The sequence below is a fragment of the Quercus suber genome, unplaced genomic scaffold (genome assembly GCF_002906115.3).
Source record: "Quercus suber isolate HL8 unplaced genomic scaffold, Cork oak 2.0 scaffold_62, whole genome shotgun sequence".
NCBI lineage: Eukaryota > Viridiplantae > Streptophyta > Magnoliopsida > Fagales > Fagaceae > Quercus > Quercus suber.
In genome coordinates, this window is record NW_027069527.1 from 82,444 (window position 1) to 106,216 (window position 23,773).

At 34.0% G+C, this 23,773-nt stretch overlaps 1 protein-coding gene across 1 annotated transcript; it reads right to left on the bottom strand.

The window, feature by feature from the left end:
- Nucleotides 1-12,197: 12,197 nt before the first annotated feature.
- LOC112039219 (alpha-L-fucosidase 2) lies at nt 12,198-20,715 on the bottom strand. The gene is made up of 8 exons (XM_024072063.2): nt 19,916-20,715; nt 18,678-18,823; nt 17,109-17,998; nt 15,586-15,718; nt 14,840-14,998; nt 13,731-13,955; nt 13,539-13,640; nt 12,198-13,440 (listed from the first exon to the last, which is right to left on the bottom strand). The coding sequence occupies exons 1-8, from the start codon at nt 20,088-20,090 to the stop codon at nt 13,237-13,239; spliced, it is 2,034 nt and encodes a 677-aa protein (XP_023927831.1). The 5' UTR covers nt 20,091-20,715; the 3' UTR covers nt 12,198-13,236.
- Nucleotides 20,716-23,773: the final 3,058 nt, after the last annotated feature.

Here is a 23,773-nt window from a genome sequence, read left to right on the forward strand (position 1 = left end):
GCTAGGGTTCAAGTTTTTTAGTAGAAACTTCACACATATATACACTTAAATTAGATTAGAATAAAATTTCTATCTTGTATCAAAAAGTTGTAGATCTTTTTTCCTCTCCTCAAATTGAATTCTTGGTAGCAAAAATGGATTTTCATCTCTAAGAACAGTTTGGATGGCTTCACAATTCAGAAAAATATATTGTGATTTCATGAAATCATTATATACTCATTACCAAAAGTATTTACTAATGATACGGAATTGTGATTCCAGGAAATTAGAATTCACAAATTCAGAAAATTATAATCCTATAGTAAAATGATTTGCTGTTTCGAATGATTTATAAATCATTTTGATCTAAAACTTTAAACCATCAAAAAGTAGTTGTAAAAATTTTAGTACAACTGGCATTTTGTTTGCAAAAGGATAAATTAATTATTTTTAAGGAAAATTTATTATCCTTTTGATTGTACGATTCACAAGTTAGTCCACAAACTTTCAATTTTTATATTTGACCCCTAAGATTTTTAGACTAAAATAAAATTGTAGGGTTCCATTCCATCCAAAGTACCCGTAAGGATTTCTTTTTAAATTAAACTTTAGGGATCAAAATGTAACAATTAAAAAAGATTGAGACTAAGGGTCAAGCCGTAAGGGGATAATTTGTTTGTCCAAAAAAGGGTAAAAACAGTTACTTTTGAATAAATCCTTACAATTTATTTTAATCCAAAGTTGAAATCATTAAAGTTAGCACTTGAAAATTTGTGTAAAGGTCGTATTTTTTTTAAAAAAATTTATGTATTGGCATTTTTTTAATGTAATTGAGTATTAGTTTCTTGTGTGTTTAAGAAGACTTCGGTTGAATAAGCAAGTGGTATTATTAAATACACAAGATTGCTTAAGAAACTGCTCAAGAAAAGTTGAAACTAAAGATCTCGATACCTATCAATCTATTGAGAATAAATGAATCTTGATATATCTTAACACCTCTCAATCTATCACGTTTCCAAAAAACTAAACAGTAATTTTCCATTTTAACCCATGATAACTTGGGCCTTGACAGGGATTCATGCATTAGGATTCCATAGCATATTATAGATATATTTTATAGCCATCGTCATAGACACAAAGAGACACACATAACAGAAGTTTTGCAACATTTGTGTGCCTAGAGTTTTGTACTAAGCTGCTACCAATTCATCAAAGGGTGGTTTGATGAACTGTGTAAAGCTACAACAATTAAGGAGTTTGTTGTGCTATTAGTCACAAATAGGAGATTTGTGCAAATAAGAATCTTGTTACAAGAAGTAGTCCCATTGGGGATTAGAGCTAAGCTTCCTTATAAATCAATAGGTTCTATTGTAGATAGGTACTTTGGGATAGCTATGGTAAAATTCCTTGTACTTGTAACATCTATTCTTGCTAATGGATTCTTCGGGGATGGTGACCTGAAACTCACCCAGTGGAGTTTTGCCTACGAGGGTTTCCCCCATCATGATCAAATTACTATGTCAAACTTATTGTTTGTTCCACTTAATTTAGTTCGATGATTTTATTGTGCCTTATTTGGATTTGCATGTAATTTGGACTGATTAATCATTCAAATTAATTGATTAATTAATTGGGGTCAATTTTTAACCTAACAATTTCCACTAATAACTGGTGTTTTGCTCATTGTTGGGTCTAATTATGTGTTCAACCATTAATGAAAAGAATAATACTTATTTACTGTTCTTTAGATGTTAAACATTAAGTTTTTTAATTAAATTCAAATGCATATAGTTGCATCAACCAAATAAATATTATCTTCCTCAATGAGAAATTACTTTAATTTAATCACGTGTTTGAATTGAATTGAGGAACTTAAGGTATATCTCCTAAGAAACTATACCCCAAAAAAAAAAAAAAAAATCCCGACAAACAAATGAAGAGAATTAAAAAAATAAATAAATAAAAGAATAAAAGCTTGTTTTTCATTATCCATTAAGTGAAATAATTGAAAAATCAAGACATTCATTTTAATTATAAAACTATAAAAATAAAATAAAATAAAAAATTGCACTGGTGCCATAGGCTGGTGAAAGGTGTCAAGTCGGGTTAGTGTGTTGGGTTCGTGTCATGTCGAGGTAGGGGTATTCGACTAAACGGCTCAACCTAAACCTGACTCATTTAATAATTATGTTATAATCCTTCAACCCTAACCCGACCTGTTAATAAAGCGGGTTGGCTTGACCCAACCCACTTAACACGCTTAATAAACAGGATGTGTTAGGTTAACGCGAATATGACATAACTCATTTCAACCTGCTTAATATTAAATATAACATTCATCTTGAAATAAATTTTTTTTTTACATACCAAAGGTAGTGCATACACTTTAAGTCCTCAACCCATTTCAATTTCTAATTATATCCCTTGTAAGTTTTTGTAATTACTCACTTTTCTTTTTAAATTTAAAATATAGGTTGGATATAAAAATTATTTGACAAATCTAAAATAAAATAAATATTTATATTTTATATGAGTTAAATGGGTTGTGTTAAATGTGTCATTTTAGGTTGACAAGAATAAATTAGCATGTCAAACATGTCTATTGCAGGTCATATGGGTTGACCCACTTATGACACGTTTCTTATCGTGTCGCATTCAAGTCGACCCGTTTATGAACCAAACCCGCAAGACCCAACCCTAACCCGTTATACCTATAATATTTTCATAATACTTTCACAATAACATCATAAGTGACAAATTATTACTGACTATTATTTGTGGGAAAAAAAAATAATTCAGTAATAAATTCAAATTAGAACCAATAGCAAATTACCACATTAGATTTTGTTGTGCAAGTGTTGTAGAAATGTTGTATATTTCCTAAATAAGGAGAAACAAAGGCTTTTAGTTGAACATGCAAAACTTGTATGAAAAAGGCGAAGATGTCCTTTTGGTTAGTCAATTGCTAGGCCAAAACTCAACATTTTAGTTAACCTATTTTTCCCTTTCTATTTTTTCATTTATATGTATTGACATTGGTTTGATACTTTGAGATCATCTAACTCTATAAAAAGCGTGAATAGCTTTCTACAATAAGTTTGGTTTAGTGTAGTTTTTGCCTTTTATTGAAGTTTGGTTTGGTATAATTTTTGTTCTCTGTTGAGCCTAATAGTTAGTTTGGATGAGAAAGAAAAAAAAAACTTTAATATTAAGAAATATTATGCCTATAACATTTTCACAATACTTTCACAATAAAATTATAAGTGACAGATTATTACTGACTAGTATTGGTGGGAAAAAAAATTCCAGTGGAAGGTATTGTAAAGTTGTGATTTACTACTACATTTTATGTTGGCTTGATTCCATGACAAAAAGTGTTGTATTTGCTTTAATTTTATTCCTTGTGTTTTATAGGATTTTATTGTATTGGGTTTAGTATTAAGTTGGTGAAGAATCGTGCATGAATGAAAAATAAGTGGATTTTGCGAGAAGCTCGCGAGAAACTAACCCACGAAAGAGCCATGTGAGAAGCATATGTTGGAAGTTAAAAAATCATGCCAAGCTGTTGTTTTTGCAAGTATCTAGCGAGTAAGTCCTTCCCGCGAGATACTTGTGAAACTCTCTGCCTAGAGGATTTTTTAAGTATGACTTTCTTACCCTTGACCCATACTATATATACCCTCATTACCTACAAAAGTGAAAAGAGGTCATTCAGAGAGAAAAAACTCTAGATAAGTTTTCTACAACACACACACACTCATCTTTTAGAGAGAGAGCTACTCATGTTTAGTGAGAAATCATTCTATCCTCTTCTCCTTCCCTCTCCCATTGTCATACCTTGAGAGAAGATTTGTATCCAAACACAACCCATACCGTTTCAGAGTATAGAAAGTGTTTTGGAGTTTAGGAAGTTTTGGAGATTTGCCAAAAGAAACTGGTGAGGCTTGGCAGATGCAATTGGGCGTATTGCGTGATCTGGAGAGCTAGAGAAGACAAGGCTTCGTTAAGTCAGTTGGTAGCCGGACCTTGGAGAGCTCAAGTACATGGGGTAGACTTGGCTTAAAGGGTCTTTTCTTATTCGTGTACTCCAACTTTATTCTCTAGTAGATCGATTACCGCTTCGAGGGCAGTGGAAAAAGATTTCACCAAGTTCTTTGGTTTCCTCTTCGATAACATGTCTTGGTGTTATCTTGTGGTTGCATCTCTCTTCCTTTACTCTTGTGCTTTACTTTTATTGTTTGTTATTCATATTTATGCATTAGAGTAATATCAGTTCATTGCGTACATTTACTCTTGTTTTCGCACTTTGATTAAGTAAGAGTAAAAGCAATCTAGCCGTATTTATTAATCTTGGGGTCTAAATAGCTCTTGTGTTTTCACACAAATTCGAGTTTTCAATTTCAAATTAGAATCAATAACAAATTACCACATTAAATTTTATTGTGTAAGTGTTACAGAAATGTTGTAGATGCAACACTTCTCATCTTAATATTATATTTCCTAAATAAGGAGAAACAGAGGCTTTCAGTTAAACAAACAAAACTTGTATGAAAAAGGCTAAGAGGTTTTTTTGGTTAGTCAATTGGTGAGTCAAAACTCTAACATTTCAGCTAACCTCTTTTTCCCTTTTTATTTTTCATTTATATGTATTGACATTGGTTTGACAATTTGAGATCACCTATTTATATAAAAAGTGTGAATAGCTTTTCTAATTTCTACAATAAGTTTGGTTTAGTATAGTTTTTGTCTTTTATTGAAATTTGGTTTGGTATAGCTTTTGATAGATTCAAAGGAATTCTGAGGAATCAATGGGCTGGAAGATCTCCGGATGTTCTTGATCTAGTAGAGTGAGTCCTGAGAAAACAAAAGAAATCAGCAGAGAAGACCGGTGGAAGCTGGCCTTTAATTCTCCGATGGTAAAGTTAGAAAATTGAAAGAGAGAAGAGCCCTCAATACTTCTCTAAAATTCTCTACCAAAAAGAAAAAGTCCCCTTACCTCTGCACAGAAAGGCCTTTATATAGCGGTAGAAAACAGTTACTTCTCTTAATCGTCGTAGAGTTTGGAGGATTCAGAGGGTAACTTCCTTAACTGCCACAAAGGTCACCTCTTCAGGAACTGCGTTGAGATTCGAGCGACACAACTTTTGGTTGGGAGTGTGCTTAGTCTTGCTCTGTGAATTGACCTCGTCCGTCACCAATGAAGGACGAGGTCTAGCTCTTTATTAATTCACCTCGTCCGTCACCATTGAAGGACGAGGTTCACAACTCGCTCAAGTTTGGAGGATTCAGAGGGTAACTTCCTTAACTGCCACAAAGGTCACCTCTTCAGGAACTGCGTTGAGATTCGAGCGACACAACTTTTGGTTGGGAGTGTGCTTAGTCTTGCTCTGTGAATTGACCTCGTCCGTCACCAATGAAGGACGAGGTCTAGCTCTTTATTAATTCACCTCGTCCGTCACCATTGAAGGACGAGGTTCACAACTCGCTCGTCCTTCAATGGGCGAGCGTGTAGAAGGAGAAAATGGTGGTAATGGAGGGACGAATGTATTGAACACTCGCTCTCAGCTCTGAGCAATGATATGGACAACCATAAGGACGAGTGTTTGAACTTGGTGTTTTCTTGCACCATCACTTTTATTTTCAGTTGTAGTGGGTTTTGGTCTAATATTTTATTATTTTATTTTAACCTATAAAGAATTGACACCTTAGTAGTTGTAAAAATATTGTAACAACATCAAAATGTTACAACATTTTCACAATAAATATTTTATTACTTTATTTTATTTTGACCTGTAAAGACCTAACAACTCAACAATTATAAAAATATTGCGACAATTTGTTGTACCATTATAACTATTTCTAAACCAAATCACTTTGTGAGCATATATAAGTATATATTTTTTAAAAAGCGATCTTAAAGTATCAAACCAATGTCAATACATATAAATGAAAAAATAAAAAGGGAAAAAGAGGTTTGTTGAAACATTGAGTTTTGGCTCACCAATTGAAAAACTAAAAGGACCTCTCTACCTATTTCATACAAGTTTTGTGTGTTTAACTGAAAGCTTCCATTTCTCCTTATTTAGGAAATATAATATTAAGATGAGAAGTGCTTCATTTACAACATTTTTACAAGGGCATGGCTTGTGTCTAGTGAAAATTTTCACTGGACATGGCAAGATTTGGACACATATCCAAGATCCAATGTATCCAGTAAAATTTTCACTGGACACAAGTTGGACCCTTTTTACAACACTAACGCAAAAAAATCTAATGTGGCAATTTGTTATTAGTTCTAATTTGAACTTACAACTGAATTTTTTTACCCACCAGTAATAGTCTGTAATAATCTATCACTTATGATTTTATTATGAAAGTATTGTGAAAATATTATTAGCATAACATTTCTTAATATTAAAGTTTTTTTTCCCTCGTCCAAACTAAATGTTTGGGCTCAATAAAGGACAAAAGCTGATGGTGCAAGAAAACACCAAGTTCAAACACTCGTCCTTATGGTCGTCCATATCATTGCTCAGAGCTGAGAGCGAGTGTTCAATACATTCGTCCCTCCATTACCACCATTTTCTCCTTCTACACGCTCGCCCATTGAAGGACGAGCGAGTTGTGAACCTCGTCCTTCAATGGTGACGGACGAGGTGAATTAATAAAGAGCTAGACCTCGTCCTTCATTGGTGACGGACGAGGTCAATTCACAGAGCAAGACTAAGCACACTCCCAACCAAAAGTTGTGTCGCTCGAATCTCAACGCAGTTCCTGAAGAGGTGAAAAGCACACTCCCAACCAAAAGTTGTGTCGCTCGAATCTCAACGCAGTTCCTGAAGAGGTGACCTTTGTGGCAGTTAAGGAAGTTACCCTCTGAATCCTCCAAACTCTACGACGATTAAGAGAAGTAACTGTTTTCTACCGCTATATAAAGGCCTTTCTGTGCAGAGGTAAGGGGACTTTTTCTTTTTGGTAGAGAATTTTAGAGAAGTATTGAGGGCTCTTCTCTCCTTCAATTTTCTAACTTTACCATCGGAGAATTAAAGGCCGGCTTCCACCGGTCTTCTCTGCTGATTTCTTTTGTTTTCTAAGGACTCACTCTACTAGATCAAGAACATCCGGAGATCTTCCAGCCCATTGATTCCTCAGAATTCCTTTGAATCTATCAACACTCAATCAATTCTAATACCCATATATAAATCCAACCAAATTGGGAATCTATCGAGATGTTATTAGGTGTGGTAGGATGTATTGAATTTTAATAAATTTTAAGTAAAATGCTGATGTGACAATCACTTATTGGATGGTGTAAAACATAGGTTTTACACTCCATCCTTATAGAATTTAATCTCATAAAAAAATAGATAAAATTGATTATTTAAATAAAAGAAGGGGTAGAATAGATAAACTGATGTGGGTGTTTTATAAAAGTGAATGTGTAAAATAGAAAAAGTAAGTTTTTAGTGTAAAAATGGATGTGTATAATGCATGAGCTGATGTGAATGCTCTAAGAGAGCAACCCATGAACCAATCTAACCATACCCACACTCATTAAACCCACCACCACTAAGAAAAAAAAGAGGAAAAAAGAATCAAAGCCAACACCACCCACAACCCACCACACCAACAGAGGCATGGGAGAGAAAGAGAGAGCAAATAGTGACTAGAGAGAGAGAGAGAGAGAGAGATAAAACAAAAGGGAAACGGGAATAAAAAATTATATTTTGGTTTATAATTGTGCTACAAATATTTTTGCAATTGCAAGATTGAATAATGAGTTATTTTTGTGCTTTAATACTAAATAAAATATACCAACATATAGCATATGAAAGACCCGATGTGAATGATCTAACAAATGAAAACAGCTCAAATCATTTAAATTGAACAAGGATAGTGTTTAGAATTTAATATGGGTTGTAACTTGCAGGTTTCATTTGATATTTTTTAAAGTCTACAATTTTTTTTTTTTTTGAGAATTTAAAATCTACAAGTTTAATTTATTACTTTTAAACAATAAAATTTATGGTGTGTTTGAATACCGCTTATTTTACTGAAACTGAAAACTTAATGCTGAAAGTACAGTAGATAAAGGTAAAAGTTAGTTGAAATAATACAGTGAGACTCATGAATAGTACCAAAAAGTACAGTGGGGTCTATAAATAGTAGCAGAAATAAGCTAAATAGTAAAATAATTTTAATTTTTCATCCTAATCTAAACGCAAACTTAATTAGTTACACTTCTAAAATTTGAAAAAAAAAATTTCCCCAAATTTTACGAGGAGGTAAGCCGCACAAATTGTCAAATCACAATAAAGGATTTGGAGCCATGTTTTATCCGGAAGGGATCTTACTCTCAATAAATTTAGTATGCCCATTCTTCTAAAAAAATTTAGTATACCCATTATTTTTCCATGACAATCTTTTTTGCTACAAAAGCGAGCACAAAAATCGTATCAAAAATCATAATCATCAGCTTTTAACTCTCTCCCACTCTTTTTTTTTGGGGGCAAATTCATAAAAGAGACTTTGAAATTGAATCACTGTGGAAGCACGGCATGTTGAAAAGGATAAAAATATAATCATATAAATCTCTAATCAAGGGGCAAGCAAGCCCAACAATAGCCCTTTTTTTTTTTGGGGGGGTGCTTTTATACCGACACCATCTCAAGAATATGCCAGGAAATTTTGATTCGTCCCTATCCTCTTCTACAAAGACTTATTATTATTATTATTAATGGATAAAAGGTCCAATTCCTCATTGTTAGTGCATTATAGGTAATGCCCCATGAATCATGATAATCCAGAAAACTTGCTTCCTTGCTAGGAGACCTATGCCAAAGCATTAAATAATTGACTCTCTTCAAAGTCAAAAATACACAAAATAACATTTTTATATTTTACACACTTTTTTTTCGAGGTTTGGCGGCCCATACCGAAGAATGAAGAATCAACGGCCACTTTGTTCAACGACACATGTCCCATCGCGGGACGTGGAAGCCAAATAACCGTTACTATCCCAACCGTAGCCTCCACGTGGCACGATCTCGAGTGTCGATTTGGCACCGCCAGTGGAACTTGATCTGTCCACCTAAATCCAGACAGGTACGAGTAGATGATATAGTGGGTGTGGGTCACGTGATGTGCACGCCACGTGTCGGGAAATTAGTGTGGACATGTCACGTGGTTTTCCTCGCGGGATTTTTCTAGTTGGCTCGAGAAATATCGAAATCAAAAGAAGAGTTGGCTTGTTCTGTGCCGAGTTGGATGCCACTCACTAAATAATAAACGCCATGACTCTTGCTTTTTTAGTTAGAGGGCGCAATTATAGGTGATACGTGTACCAATCAAAGCCGGTGGGATTGGCTAAAATTTGAAGCGGTAAACGCGGTGATTGAGTCCAATCGGCAAACAACAATGTTTTTTTTAGAGCCTGCTGCCATTGAATTTGGGCAGTGTGGGAATGGGACAAAAGGAATGGAGGCTTATCCAAATTCCAAAAGCAAAGAGAACCAATTCCCATTATTTGAATGGGCGAAAATTAGCTATACCCATGTTCTGGATTTGGATGGACTATAAAGACCGATGTGAATGAAATGAAATGGTCTTCCATTGACATTTATTTTTCCTTTTGACCTATGTATAAAGAAAAATCAAATTCATGTTAGGTATAAATCTCTAGAAAAAAAGAAATGGAGGGTGTTTTTATAGCTAACTATGAGGTTCTATATATTTGGTCCAATTTTTACTCTATACTATTTTCTGGTTAGGATAGCCGGATAGGGTCATCCAATTTAGCAAACATAAGTCATAGGGGCCGGGATACATCAACTCAATTTCTTCAATTAAATCACTCTATATCATTGTTTGGTGAAGATGCACTATTGATGGTGACAAACACTAGGGGAATATCACAAAGAACAAAGAAGAAATAGTAATTGTTACACACACAACTACTTGAATTCGACCCTTTGGAGTTTGGAGATAAGTAGAGGATACAAAGAAAAAAAAAGTGAATTAGTTTCTTATACATAAAAGAGTTTTGCTTAAACGGTTTGTTTCAGCAGATCTGTCGTTGTCATTAAATGGTGAAATATGTTCTAAAAAGGTTCTCTAACATGTAAATTGACATTTATTGTTGTTTGCAAAGGTTGTACATATTTGAAAATGGACCTTAATCCTTGGTTTCATTAAAAAAAAGTTTTAAATGAATAAAAATTTAAAAGGTCAAATGCTAATTCCTGATATTTGGATAAACAATTTCTTGCCCTTTAGAGGTCAAAACTCAAACAACAAATATTTTGGGCTCAATCTCTGGAAGTCCACTGAACAAGGTAGAACCTAATCAAATTGTTCTATACTTCTATGTTCTATCACGTCGCAAACTAAACCAAGCTGCTCTATTATATTTCTTACCCATTGCAATTTAAATAAAGATTTTTTTAAAGTTGAATTGGCTTCAATATAATCCGAGAAGGTAAAGACTTATCAAACTGCTATATTTTATATTAGAGAATAGTCGGCATTAGCTTTTTTTTTTTTTTTTAAGAACATAATAGTCGGCATTATCTTTATCAGTAGGTACTATTTTCTTGAATAATTTATCTTCAAATTCAATCCAATAGACCCAATAAATTATGGGTTTTTGGTTTTCCTCGTTTTGTGGACGCATGAAATGTTAGAAAATTATTTTAGCTTTCCAATTTAACAAAAGGCCGAATGTATCCTAAAATAGTGTTAATTTAGAGGATAAGCATTAAAAGAAAGGACAAATTCCTGAGTTCACTATTCCAATGTAAACCGACAATGGCAAGAGTTTGTAATTGCGGGCGCACAAACTTTGTGTCAACAGGTAAACAATTCAACAGTGGACTTGGTACCGAATACTTAAGGAAGCATCCTAGGAAAGGCTTAAGAATAAAAAATCCAGATAATCCAATGGTCTAACAAAATAAGTTGAAACAGTACGGTTTTACTTAACTTAATCCTAGTTCGTTACATGTGTCAACGTCCGATTGGTAATTAAGCCAGAAGACAAAAAAATTTGGGAAGCAGATGATCAGCTTCCTAGGCGGATTGAATTGAACCACAAGAACGTGCAATGACCCAAGTCCAACTTCAACGATTCCAATAAGAGCAGCTTCCCTCCTTTATACGTACATAGACACCGTCCACGTTAGGTGAGGTGGATAAGCTTCTTGTGCCTCTTCTTTTTTTTCTTTTTTCTTTTTTAAATTTTCCTTCAAATATTTTTATCGAAAACTCCAGATACCAATTTTTACCGCTAAATCCACAACACACTTAACTGTTATCTTGTGATTAATGTATCCTCCAAATTCACAACATATGAGCATTTACATTAGCATGTTCATTTTACACATCCATTTTTACACTAAAAACCTACTTTTTCTATTTTACACATTCACTTTTACAAAACACCCACATCAATTCATTTATTTTTACAAGATATTTCAATAAAATATTCATTATACTCTATTTTTTTATTATTTCTCTTTACCTACCTGCCTTAAATACCCGCGCTCTCTCTCTCTACCATTTTTTGATTTCTTTTACGCTCTCTCTCTCTCTCTCTCTCTCTCTCTCTCTCTACACCCATCTCTCTGGTCTTCTCTTCCAAATCATCTGCCACAGCTCCGACCGCCAAACGCCACCGCTGCACCACCAAATCTCCACCACCGAAGCTCCGCATCAACGATCTCCACAGCCCCGCATCACCGATCCACCACAAAATCACAAAACCCATCCGCCACAGCTCCGACCACCAAATGCCACCGATCCACCACCAAATCTCCACCACCGAAGCTCCGCATCACCGATCTCCACAGCCCCGCATCACCGATCCACCACCAAATCACAAAACCCATCCGCCACAGCTCCGATCCACCAAACACCACCGATCCACCACCAAATCTCCACCACCGAAGCTCCGCATCACCGATCTCCACAGCTCCGCATCACCGATCCACAGCTCAGCCAATCTCCGAGCTTCGATCCACCATGCTGAAACCGATCTCCGATCTACGCTCCGATCCGATCTCCGCTCCAATCCACGCTCTGCTCCGATCTCCGCTCCGATCCATCAAACGCCACATCTCCGATCTACGCTCTGCTCCATCAACGAGCTCCAATCGTTCCAGTCAAGCTCCGATCAGTATCTTTGTTGTTTGTCCGTGTGGGTTTGCTTGTATGTGGGTGTGTTTGTGTATCTCGTGTTTTTTTTTTTTTTTTGAGCAAGTGAATCTGTGTTGATCGGAGCTGTGTGTGGATGTGTTTGTGTGTGAGTGTGTTTGTGTGTATCTGAGGAAAAAGAAGAAGATGAGAAGTGGTGAAGTTACTGAGGTTGTTGAGCCCGGAGAAGAGAGAGAAAAAAAAGGAGCGAAAGAAATTAATAAACTAATCTATACACGAGCTACAGTAACCGTGTAAATTTACACGGTTACTGTAACTCGTGTATAGATATACACGATTTTAGACATTTTTAGAAGGACTGATGTAGTGTAGTTTTGAGGCAAAATGTGTAAAAACAGTTTCTTTTTCTATTTTACATGATTTTACATACACTGGTGCGAATGCTCTAACAATCTGATTATATTAGTATTTTATACTATAAGACATTTGAAAGTATAAGTATAAAATTCTCTAACACCCATCCAATGTTATGTCAATCTGGTCACACCCAAAGAGTCTCCAATAATTGCACTTGTGCTTTCTAGAGTTTATGCAGCTTCTTCACCAATTTAGAATGACTTTTCAAAAATGTAAAATTAACACTTTTGTTAAATATTATGCAACAAATTTACATTTTGTTTCCATTGAAAGATATAGGAATTAGAAAACAAAACAACCTCAAATGAAATCCCAGAGCAAACGCCAATCAAACAGAAACCCACCAAAAAGGACACGAACCATTAAAGAAAGAACCATATTCAAATCATGTCCCTTTTTAAGTGTTGCAGCAAACAAACAACTAAAACACAAACCCATTAGACCTACCACATTTGGATCTGAATCTAAAATTATTCTTAGATCCTCTTGTAACATGTCGACTCCCCTCAACAAGGGTGCATTAAAAAAAAGGATCTTAGGGGGATGTTAATAGAACCTCAAACTTGGAGAGATGTTGGTTGATCAAAATTAGCACATTTTAGACTATATAATCTATGCCTATCCCAAAAAAAAAAAGTTAAAGACTATTGTTCCAAATCTGGGGTGACATAGCAGCACCAAATAATCAATCTAGTTAGTTCCTAGCAAAATAAATAAGTAAAGAGAAAGATAATAAAAATTAACACAAATATACAAACCCCGTTTATAGAGAGAAGTCTCTGCAGCTTTACAGAGGTCCGGAGTTTTCCCAACAGTTATTGTGTGCCCAGGAAACAGCCCATATAGGTGCGAAAGATGTCGATGATGCACATCTGGGTCCTCAAAATCTTGTGCCTGTCTTAACACGGACTGAGTTTGTTATCTCATTGTATTAGCAAACTTCATTACTAACTCCAAAGCAAGAAGTTTATATAATCAAGCTACTCACATACCCACTCCATAATGGAACCATCTCCGCCAATTTTTGTTGGATAAAGCCTTAGTAGAGCCTTGCGCACTCTTTCAACAAGATAATCCTCTTTCCTCCCCAGAACCTGTGGTCAAAATCTATCAGGATATTAAGATATAGAATATAAGAAAATTAAAAGGAGGATTGTTTGTCTGGTATAGAATAAAAACTCCACCTCAGAAGCAGAAACAACAGCAGAAAAAACTTCTTTTATGATTGCCATGTCCATCGTTGCCGAGTAGCTCACGGAAGCAGACTTACCATCAGGAGCAACAAAGTCATGCTCTGGAGAAGTTGAAGGGTTGGTTTCCAGGTATCCTCCACGGCCTTCGATCAACCAATCCAAAAGAAAACATGCACATCCTTCCAACAAAGGATATGCCTTGACTTTAAGAAAATCCTAATTAAGCACAAATGACAGAACATATTAGCAATGATTTGCATCCAGTAAGTTAGCTTCTGTTAGCAGAAATTATATCCGGTACTTAGCTGCAACATTAACAAAAGCGTGTTTAAGAAAGGTAAAAAAAATAAAAATATTCAAGCCCCATAAGTAAAATATGTTATTCCTTGATCTAGTAAAGTAGCACTAAAAATATGAGACACAAGTACCACAGCACTCTGCATGAGCTTGATATATGTGTGTGTGAGGCTATTCACATATCAACATAAATGTTCATGACAATTGGTATAGCATGAGTGGTTGTGTGTTACTTTCTACAGTTTTCATACCTTTCGTTAGAAGTTGATGTGTTCTGGTTCAGCACATGATCAGTTGTGTGATAGTTTGTCTGAGCTTATGTACATAGTTGAGCTTGTTTACAATCTTTAGCTTTGGACAATTGGTTCACCAACAAGTTTATTTTATCACATCAAAAAATTAAAATTTAACAGACTTATTAATTAGCTAAGCCTAAATTCCACGGCCCTTGCACATTACTTTGTTCAATTTGTTGCAGTTGTCCAATTCTAGTACAAAGGGCAATCTTGAAGACTTGCAAAGCTAACCTAGGATTTCATCTTCTACAGGTTCTACCTTAGTACCATCTGTCACCTAAAAGAACTAACGGAAGTACTTTGTTCAATTTGTTTCAGTTGTCCAATTCTAGTACAAAGGGCAATCATGAAGACTTGCAAAGCTAACCTAGGATTTCATCTACTACAGTTTCTACCTATTAGAAGAGTGCTTTTCTATAACCTTCCTCTCACAACGAGCAGATTTTTATGCCAACAATAGACTGAAGCTATAAACATGTTACAAAAAAAAAGAAAAAAGAATCTTACCTTGTCTAATGTATAGGTATAGTGATCCCATAAATGGGTACAAAGCCATGCTCCACCCATTGGCCATAACGCCCAATCAACATTACCTTGATCTGCCGATGTTTTTGCCCAAATGTCAGACTTATGATGTACAACCCAACCACTTGCTTCATAATTTACCTGTAACATTCTGCGATGAGATAGTTTACCAATAACATTTTGTGATATCAAAAAATTGCACATAGGAATATACAAATGAAAATTTTTTATTGGAAAAACAGTCATATCAGATGCCAAAGGTGTTAACAGAGATCATGCTGGTTTTAGGCCTTCTGATGCTTCATTGCCTAAGTTATATAAACAAATTTTCATGGTTTAGGCTGCCTCCACTGTTCTGAAAGCTGACAATTGTTTCTGCATTGATTCATCTGGATAAGCACTATGCTGTCCCAACGGCACGGTATAAAGCATAACAGCATTGAGTTAGAGACTAAACTTCCCTATTATAAGATTACCAAAAAATTTTGTCATGAAAACCTCATATGCACAGGCAAATGCAAGACTTCCTCATCTTAGTCTATTACTATTTCTGTATGCCCGCTACTTAAAATGAGAATGCTAACTTGCACCATTTGAGAATGTTCAAAATTGGCTTGACATGAGAAAATTTTAATAAATGTTTTAGCAACAAAAACAAATAATATGGATAACATAGAATAATTTGATTTAAGGCCTTAATATAAACTAGAATGGGGAAACTGTCTTACTTCAGCGGTTTTACGCCCATTAATTGACAAAGAGGAAATGAAATCAAACAACGGCTCTTGGCACTCGCTAAGGTTGCAAGGAAGGGAAGGCCAATAATTCATTTCAAGATTAATGTTCAAGTGAGGAGCTCCGCTGAACACAAACATGAAGGGGTTAGTAACTCTCAGACTAAATCTTGATGCAAGTAATTTACAAGTAATTGTAGGTGTGTAGGTGCTTTATGACTTATCAATATCTTACATCAATGCGTGACCACTTATAGGAAGAGGTTTAGGCAAATTTTGCATATTTTTTGACATGCAAAAAAGTAGAAACTCAAATACTTTTAGATATGACAAATATTCTCGTTTCTATCTCTCGCACTCTTTTATGTCTTTCTAGACAACCTCATTTCCTGCACAATCTTTTTACTGGGGATATCAAAATCTCCCAAATAATTAGAGAGATGGACAAGGAATATAAACACTTTTAAAAGTCCAAAAGAAATTCTGAGGAAAAAAGGAGAGAAAAGCATCCTTTGATTCTCCAATTATTTTTAAATTGGAATGGTGACAAAAATTAAAGACATAAATTGCTTCTAATGCATCCAAGTATGACTGCCACATGGCAAACAAAGTAGAGTACCATATACTTAAAATTTAGATTACCTCATGTACAAGAAAACTGAACAATTGCAATAGTGAAAGATGGGGTTACAAACTCAACGAGCTGCATTAATTAAGGTCATTCTTTTGGTCAGAAATTGCCTCAAATTCTTATTTTGAATTTGTTTTGGGCTTTCTTAGTATGAAAAGTCAACTCCATATTTAGGAAGTAAATTGGTATTCCTTATCCAGTGAGAAAGGTATTCTATTCTAGTCCACTAAGGAATAGGTATTTAAGTATTTTAGATAAACAATATTGCAAAGATTTGGTAATTTTAGCCCAAGAGGGGAAAATGGAAAAATGAGAAGACTCTTAGAAGAACAAAGAGAGGTTTCTTCAAGAGTACTTTGGTAGTACTTTCGGGGTTGAAAGATACTTGTGTGTGAGTTGGGAGTTTGTTATTGTGTAAGTGTGAGAGCCTCGGGTGTATTGGAGCTTTGGGATTGAGAGCATCTCACTTTTAGGTTTGTTGGTTAGTATTGAAAATTTATTTTGGGTGTAATGGGAGTTGGACTAGTTTATGTTTGTGAGACTTGTCAGAGTTTTTGTGTGATTGTAATTCCTATAATTATTAATGCATTTTTGGTTGACATTGACTGTGGCTGTAATGCTGTATGCATAAAGTTTGTCAAACCATGTTAAATTTTGTGTCTTGTATTGCTTTTCAATGTTTTGAGTGTTCTTCACAACATTTGATATATCTGAAGTACACGCTAAACCCCTGCTGAGTGTGTGTGTGTGTGTGTGTGTGTGTGTGTGAGTGAGAGAGAGCAGAAAAAATATCGAGCCCAAAAAAAAAAAAAAAAAAAAAAAAAATACAGCAAAAGTGGATGAGAGAAAGCACAATAGTTAAAGGAATGAGGAGAATATAACATACTCCCATTTTGGATGAAGTTCGTTATTCCATAGTCCCTGCAGGTTTGCCACTTGAGTTCCAGGCCGAGAACAAGAAATAAGTAGATATCGTCCATACTGGAAAAGAAGCTCCACCAAGGAAGGATCTTCATCAGTTTGAAAAGATTTCACTCTCTCTGCAGTTGAAACTGTATAATCTTTACATCCTTCAAGACATAAATCAGTTGCTGCGGATGCATGTTTCTCCAGAGACCCAACAGATATTGAGTGGTTTGCAAGCTGCAGAGAGAGACGATGAAAAAGATTCTGATAATCATCCAGATGATGTGCATAAAGATCAGAGTATGACAAATCCCTAATTCGCTTCAATGCACTGATAGACTCTGCCGTAGGATTCCTTTTAGAATCTAAAGGCTTGATGAATGGCCCATCGAAAGAAGATGAAGCGACTAAAAGCAAAATAGCCCAATCTGAACCCTCAACCCTCAACTTCTTGTCATCCAAAACATGAATCACACCTCTGCCATCACTAATCTGTAAATCAAGAACTGCAGAAAACTTAATTCCCTTTGAATTGCCATTTGCATCCCTTGCTGGGGGCAACCTTTCACCAGGACAGCTTCCTTCCATAATAACCTGATTTTTGTCATTAATGTAAGAATGATGATCTAACTTGCTATCTAGAGACACTGAGAATGATAGACACCCTGGTTTGCTTCCAGAAATCTTTGTCACAATCACTTGATCAGGATTGGAAGCAAAGTGTTCCCTTGTAAATTCTACATCACCCACAGAATATTTTACTCGTACTGTCGCAGTATCCAAGTCCAACTCTCTGTGGTATGTTTCTTCAGCATATGTAAGATGGGAAGCATCAAACTCCAACTTGATGTCACCAAGAAGTTGGTAAACCTGGATCATCACTAGTTAATCATTACAATATAATACCCAGACATAGTTGAGCTTTCTCTGTGAATGAATTAATCAACCTCGACAATGAAGATCTTGAGCTTTTAAAAATGTACAGAAAACTAGGATACCCTATATACCAGTAATGCAGGGCAACAAACTCTCAAGGGGAACATTTGTCTGAAAATTAAAAAAGAGAACAATATAAATGGATAGAACCTAAGATTCAGCACCTAGAGATGAAAACAACAAAAAAAATACCTAGGAATCACCACCTAGAGTTGCTTGGAATCAACACCAAACATAAGAAAAAGATATGAATGCAAGAATCACCATCTAGGGCTTGCTTGAAATTACTACCAAGCACTGGAATTCCATGCGTTGACAGATTCTATCATCTTTTAAGGCAAATTTCTTTCATGAAATAAAGACCACTTTCATAGTTACTTACATAGTTGATGCTGAAAAACACAATATTATTTTGGGTAGCCATAATGCCCCCCTCCCCAAAAGAAAAACAAAAAATAATTCATAATATTCTTATTTATCAAATGCAGTTTGGGACATAAAAGCCTATATATAAAATACAACCCACCAAAACAGTTTCAACAATCACTATAAAGTTACATGCACAGGGTAATAAGAAGATTAACAGCTATATTAAAGGAAATGAATAACACACCTCAGCTAGATTTCCAGTCAACTTGATGGCCACTTCAGTAGCTTCTGCGTATTTACCATTGTCAACAAGTTTTCTGACCTCTAATAGAGCCACCGGAGCATTAGGGTTAGTGTAGTTGCCTGGTGTCCCAGTCCAGAGTGTGTCGTCTGAAAATTTTTGTACACTGTGAGTTGTCCACTTCTCTGCTCATTTGTATGTCACACAAAGCCATGAAACAAATGTATATTTCTTATTATTATAAACTTTGATTAACATTGTTAATCTATTTCAGATACTCCATTTGGTTGCCAATTAACTATAGAAATAAAATAAAAAATTTGAGCTTCAGATCTTCCATAATCTAGTTGCAGAAGAAACATCCACCCATCTGGGCATAACACCAATTGTACTAGTACAACAAAAAGCATAAAACTGATGATATTATTAATCAGAAGATTATCTGACATGTGATATCTATGAACCTTATTTTCATTGGTAAGTAACACAAGCCCCCAATGGACATTGAACCCACGACCTCACCTTCCACCTAGCACTTATAAGGGTAGTTAAATTAGAGTTCATTGAACAAAAATATGATATCTATGAGCCTTGCCTAATGCATGTCAAACTTGATTGAAATAAAGCAGCCAATTAAACAATTAGTATCACAATCAATACTAAAATTACTCCAAAAACTAAAAGCAGAAGCTACTGCACAACTTTGGTAATTGAAGAAAACTCCATAATTAGCAAAGACAGCCACAAAAGTCCTGCATTCACTCACATGTTAATCATTCCAAGCAATTCAGACCATTTCAGCAAAAAAAAAAAAAAATTGTCCATATCTATTATTTTCGGGCGCTGCAGAAATAAGGAAATTAAGCAAAATGAAACTTCCTATCATATCACTTTTCCCAACTTTCAAAGCTAATGCACCTACACAATAGTTATAACAGCATTTGAAGCTTCACTTCACTTCCTATCATATCACTTCTCACAACTTTTGGCAAGAAGTAGAAAGTTGTTAATACAAATTTTGTACTAAAACATTTTAGGCCTTTTAGCAACTAAAAATTATCACAATATGTACTGTGCGTTTGGATAAACTATTGCTAAACGGTGTTTGGGGTTGCTGTTGCTAAACGGGGTTTTGGGTTTTTAAGGCGCACTTTTATTCTTGCTCCACGATGATTGCTCCATATGAACCCCAAATGTTACAATATGAGCTAACCGCAAAGGTGGTTTTGGTTACATCGTACCATTGAGCTGGAGAGTCTCAGACGCGACACCGCCCCAGACCATGGCTCCAAGGCGGCCGTTGCCAATGGGAAGCGCGTCGGTCCAGTGGTTGGCCGGCCCATTGAACGTGACTTTCAGAGGCTTAGCCGCCGTCTCCATCGGATTCCACAGACCCCACCCTGATCCTTTTTCCATAACTCAAAAACAAACAAACAAACAAACAAACCACCAAGATAAAGGATTTTATTGTTGCGATAACAAAAAAAACAAAAGTAAAAAATTCCGTTTGCTTTTAAATTTCCACTGTGGGACCCCAATGACAACCAAAAAGAAAAGTGATCATATAGAATAGTTTCATATTAACTCTTTAAGATGTCCGTACAAGAAAAATAATAAGTAGTTCGAAATAACGACAACAATAGTCAGTGAAAGTGAAACTGAGGGCAGAGTGAAGCAATTTTATGGAAGCAATGAAGGGAAAGAGAGGAATGACAGGAAATCAATGAAACGGAAGGATATCGAAAGAATAATAATGATTTCTATTGTTTCTACCGAAAGATTATACAATCGGCAGAGATAACAGTAATATTCTTTCGAATCCTTCCATTCCGAAGAATTTCCATTGCACCATCTCTCTTTCGCTCTGGCTCTTTAATACTCATATCACACTCTCTCTCTCAAACTCTCTATTCTAACTCTAATCGCTCTTTTGGGCGCAGCGCAGCTCAACAGCACACTCCTAGCGGAGTTGCAATGCTCACTATATATCGTATAGAGCCCACTTGCACTGTGCCGAACCCTAATTCGCGTCCTACACGACTCAAAAATGTGGTAACAGCTTATTTCAGAGTCTTTTTGTTGAATATCGTTGAAAATGGAGTTTATTTGGGAGGCCAAAATGGCCAAATACCACTTTTTTTTTTTTAATTTTTAGTAAAAAAATACTGTTTTAGAAATAAATAGGGAATTATTACTTTTTCTACGACTCGAGTTTCAGAAACTCGAGTTCCTCATCAATTCTCCAATGTTGCCTTGTTGAGTTGGAATTTTTGCGATTAAAAAAAAAAATTATGGTACTCGAGCTTGGTAAACTCAAGTTCCATGCAATACAATACTCAAGTATACCAGGCTCGAATATATTTTATAAATAAAATACAGATAAAAAAATTTACACGGTACTCGAGTTTACCAAACTCGAACACCATGTAAATTTTTTTTTTTTTTTGGGATGATCGATAAATAAACATAAAGATAAAAATAAGTGGCTTTTTTATGTTTTTATTTATTTAAACAGAAGCATTGTAAAATATAGAGATTTTAATTTCAAAATATGAATTTAATTTCTACATTAATTAAAATTGTTCACTTTTTTTCTGTATAAACTATTTCTATGAGTTTGCATAAAATTATTTTCTTGTCAGCATTATTTAAGAAATTGTTCACTCTCTTTTCTGCATAAATTATTTTCTGTTTACTGTTTAAAAAATTGTTCATTGTTTTCTCATAAAACACCTAGTAAATAATGTTTTTTAAATTTAAACGCCAAATTTGAATACTTTTTCATGTTTGAATTCACAATAATCGAATATATTTTTTTGCATTGATAAAATCTGTTTCTACATTAATAAAATTTCTCTTTGCACATCATATTTACTGTATATTCAAATCTACTTACTGCATTCATAAAATCTGTTTTTTGCATTAATTAAAATTGTTCACTGTTTTCATAAAAATTGTTCACTGTTTTCTGCATAAACTATTTCTAGCATTCTGTATAAAATTATTTTATGTTCAGCATTATTTAAAAAATTGTTCACTCTCTTTTATGTGTATATTATTTTCTATTCACTATTTAAAAATTGTTCGCTGTTTTCTCATAAAACACCTAGTGAAATTGTGTTTTCTAAATTTAAAACCAAATCTGATGTTTTTTTATGTTTAAATTTCACAATAATCAAATTTGTTTTTCTGCATTGATAAAATCCATTTCTACGTCAATAAAATTTGCTCTCTACACATCATGTTTACTATATATTCGAAGCTGCTTACCGCATTCATAAAATCTATTTTTGCATTAATTAAAACTGTTTATTGTTTTCTCATAAAAATTGTTCACTATTTTCTGCATAAACTGTTTTTAGCATTGGCGCAGTTATTGCACTTAAATGGTTTTGTGTTTTTTTTTTTAAATATGTAACCATATGTATAATGGACAAACTCCATGCAAGAAAAATGAATGATTTGTATAAATCACCTAACGGTAAATGCTTCGATAAATTCGAATTTGTAAAAAAGTTCGAATTAGATGAATGTAGAACTGTTCATTGAGTAAAACTGTTTTTTGCATTAAGTAAAACTGTTCACTGTTTTCTCATGAAAATTGTTCACTATTTTCTGCATAAACTATTTCTAGTATTCTGCATAAAATTATTTTCTGTTCAGCATTATTTAAAAAATTGTTAAGCTGTAATTTTTTAAATAATGCTATAGCCTAACAATTTTTTAAATAATGCTGCAACCTAACAATTTTTTAAATAATGCTGAACAGAAAATAATTTTGTGCAGAATACTAGAAATAGTTTATGTAGAAAATAGTGAACAATTTTCATGAGAAAACAGTGAATAGTTTTACTTAATGCAAAAAACAGTTTTACTCAATGAACAGTTCTACATTCAACTAATTCGAACTTTTTTACAAATTCAAATTTTTTGAGGCATTTACTGTTAGGTGATTTATACGAATCATTCATTTTTCTTTCATGGAGTTTTTCCATTATTCACACAGTTACATATTTAAAAAAAAAACACAAAAACCATTTAAGTGCAATAACTATGCCAATGCTAAAAACAATTTATGCAGAAAACAATGAATAATTTTAATGAGAAAATAGTGAACAGTATTAATTAATGCCAAAAAAAAAAAATTTATGAATGCGGTAAGCAGCTTCGAATATATAGTAAACATGATGTGTAGAGAGCAAATTTTATTAACGTAGAAACAGATTTTATCAATGCAGAAAAACAAATTCAATTATTGTGAAATTTAAACATGAAAAAGCATTCAGATTTGGCTTTTAAATTTAGAAAACACATTTCATTAGGTGTTTTATGAAAAAATAGCGAACAATTTTTTAAATAGTGAACAGAAAATAATATACACATAAAAGAGAGTGAACAATTTTTTAAATAATGCTGAACATAAAATAATTTTATGTAGAATGCCAGAAATAGTTTATGCAGAAAACAGTGAACAATTTTTATGAGAAAACAGTGAACATTTTAATTAATGCAAAAAACAGATTTTATGAATGCAGTAAGTAGATTTGAATATACAATAAATATGATGTGCAGAGAGCAAATTTTATTAATGTAGAAATAGATTTTATCAATGCAGAAAATATATTCGATTATTGTGAAATTTAAACATGAAAAAGTATTCAGATTTGACATTTAAATTTAGAAAACATGATTTCACTAGGTGTTTATGAGAAAACAGTGAACAATTTTTAAACAGTAAATAGAAAATAATTTATGCAGAAAAGAGAGTGAACAATTTCTTAAATAATGCTGACAAGAAAATAATTTTATGCAAAATCTTAGAAATAGTTTATACAGAAAACAGTGAACAATTTTAATTAATGTAGAAATTAAATTCATATTTTGAAATTAAAATCTCTATATTTTACAATGCTTCTGTTTAAATAAATAAAAACATAAAAAAGCCACTTATTTTTATCTTTATGTTTATTTGTCAATTATACCCGAACAAAAAAAAAATAAAAAATAAAAAATTTACATGGTAATCGAGTTTGGTAAACTCAAGTACTGTGTAAATTTTTTTTTTTATCTATATTTTATTTATAAAACATACTCGAGCC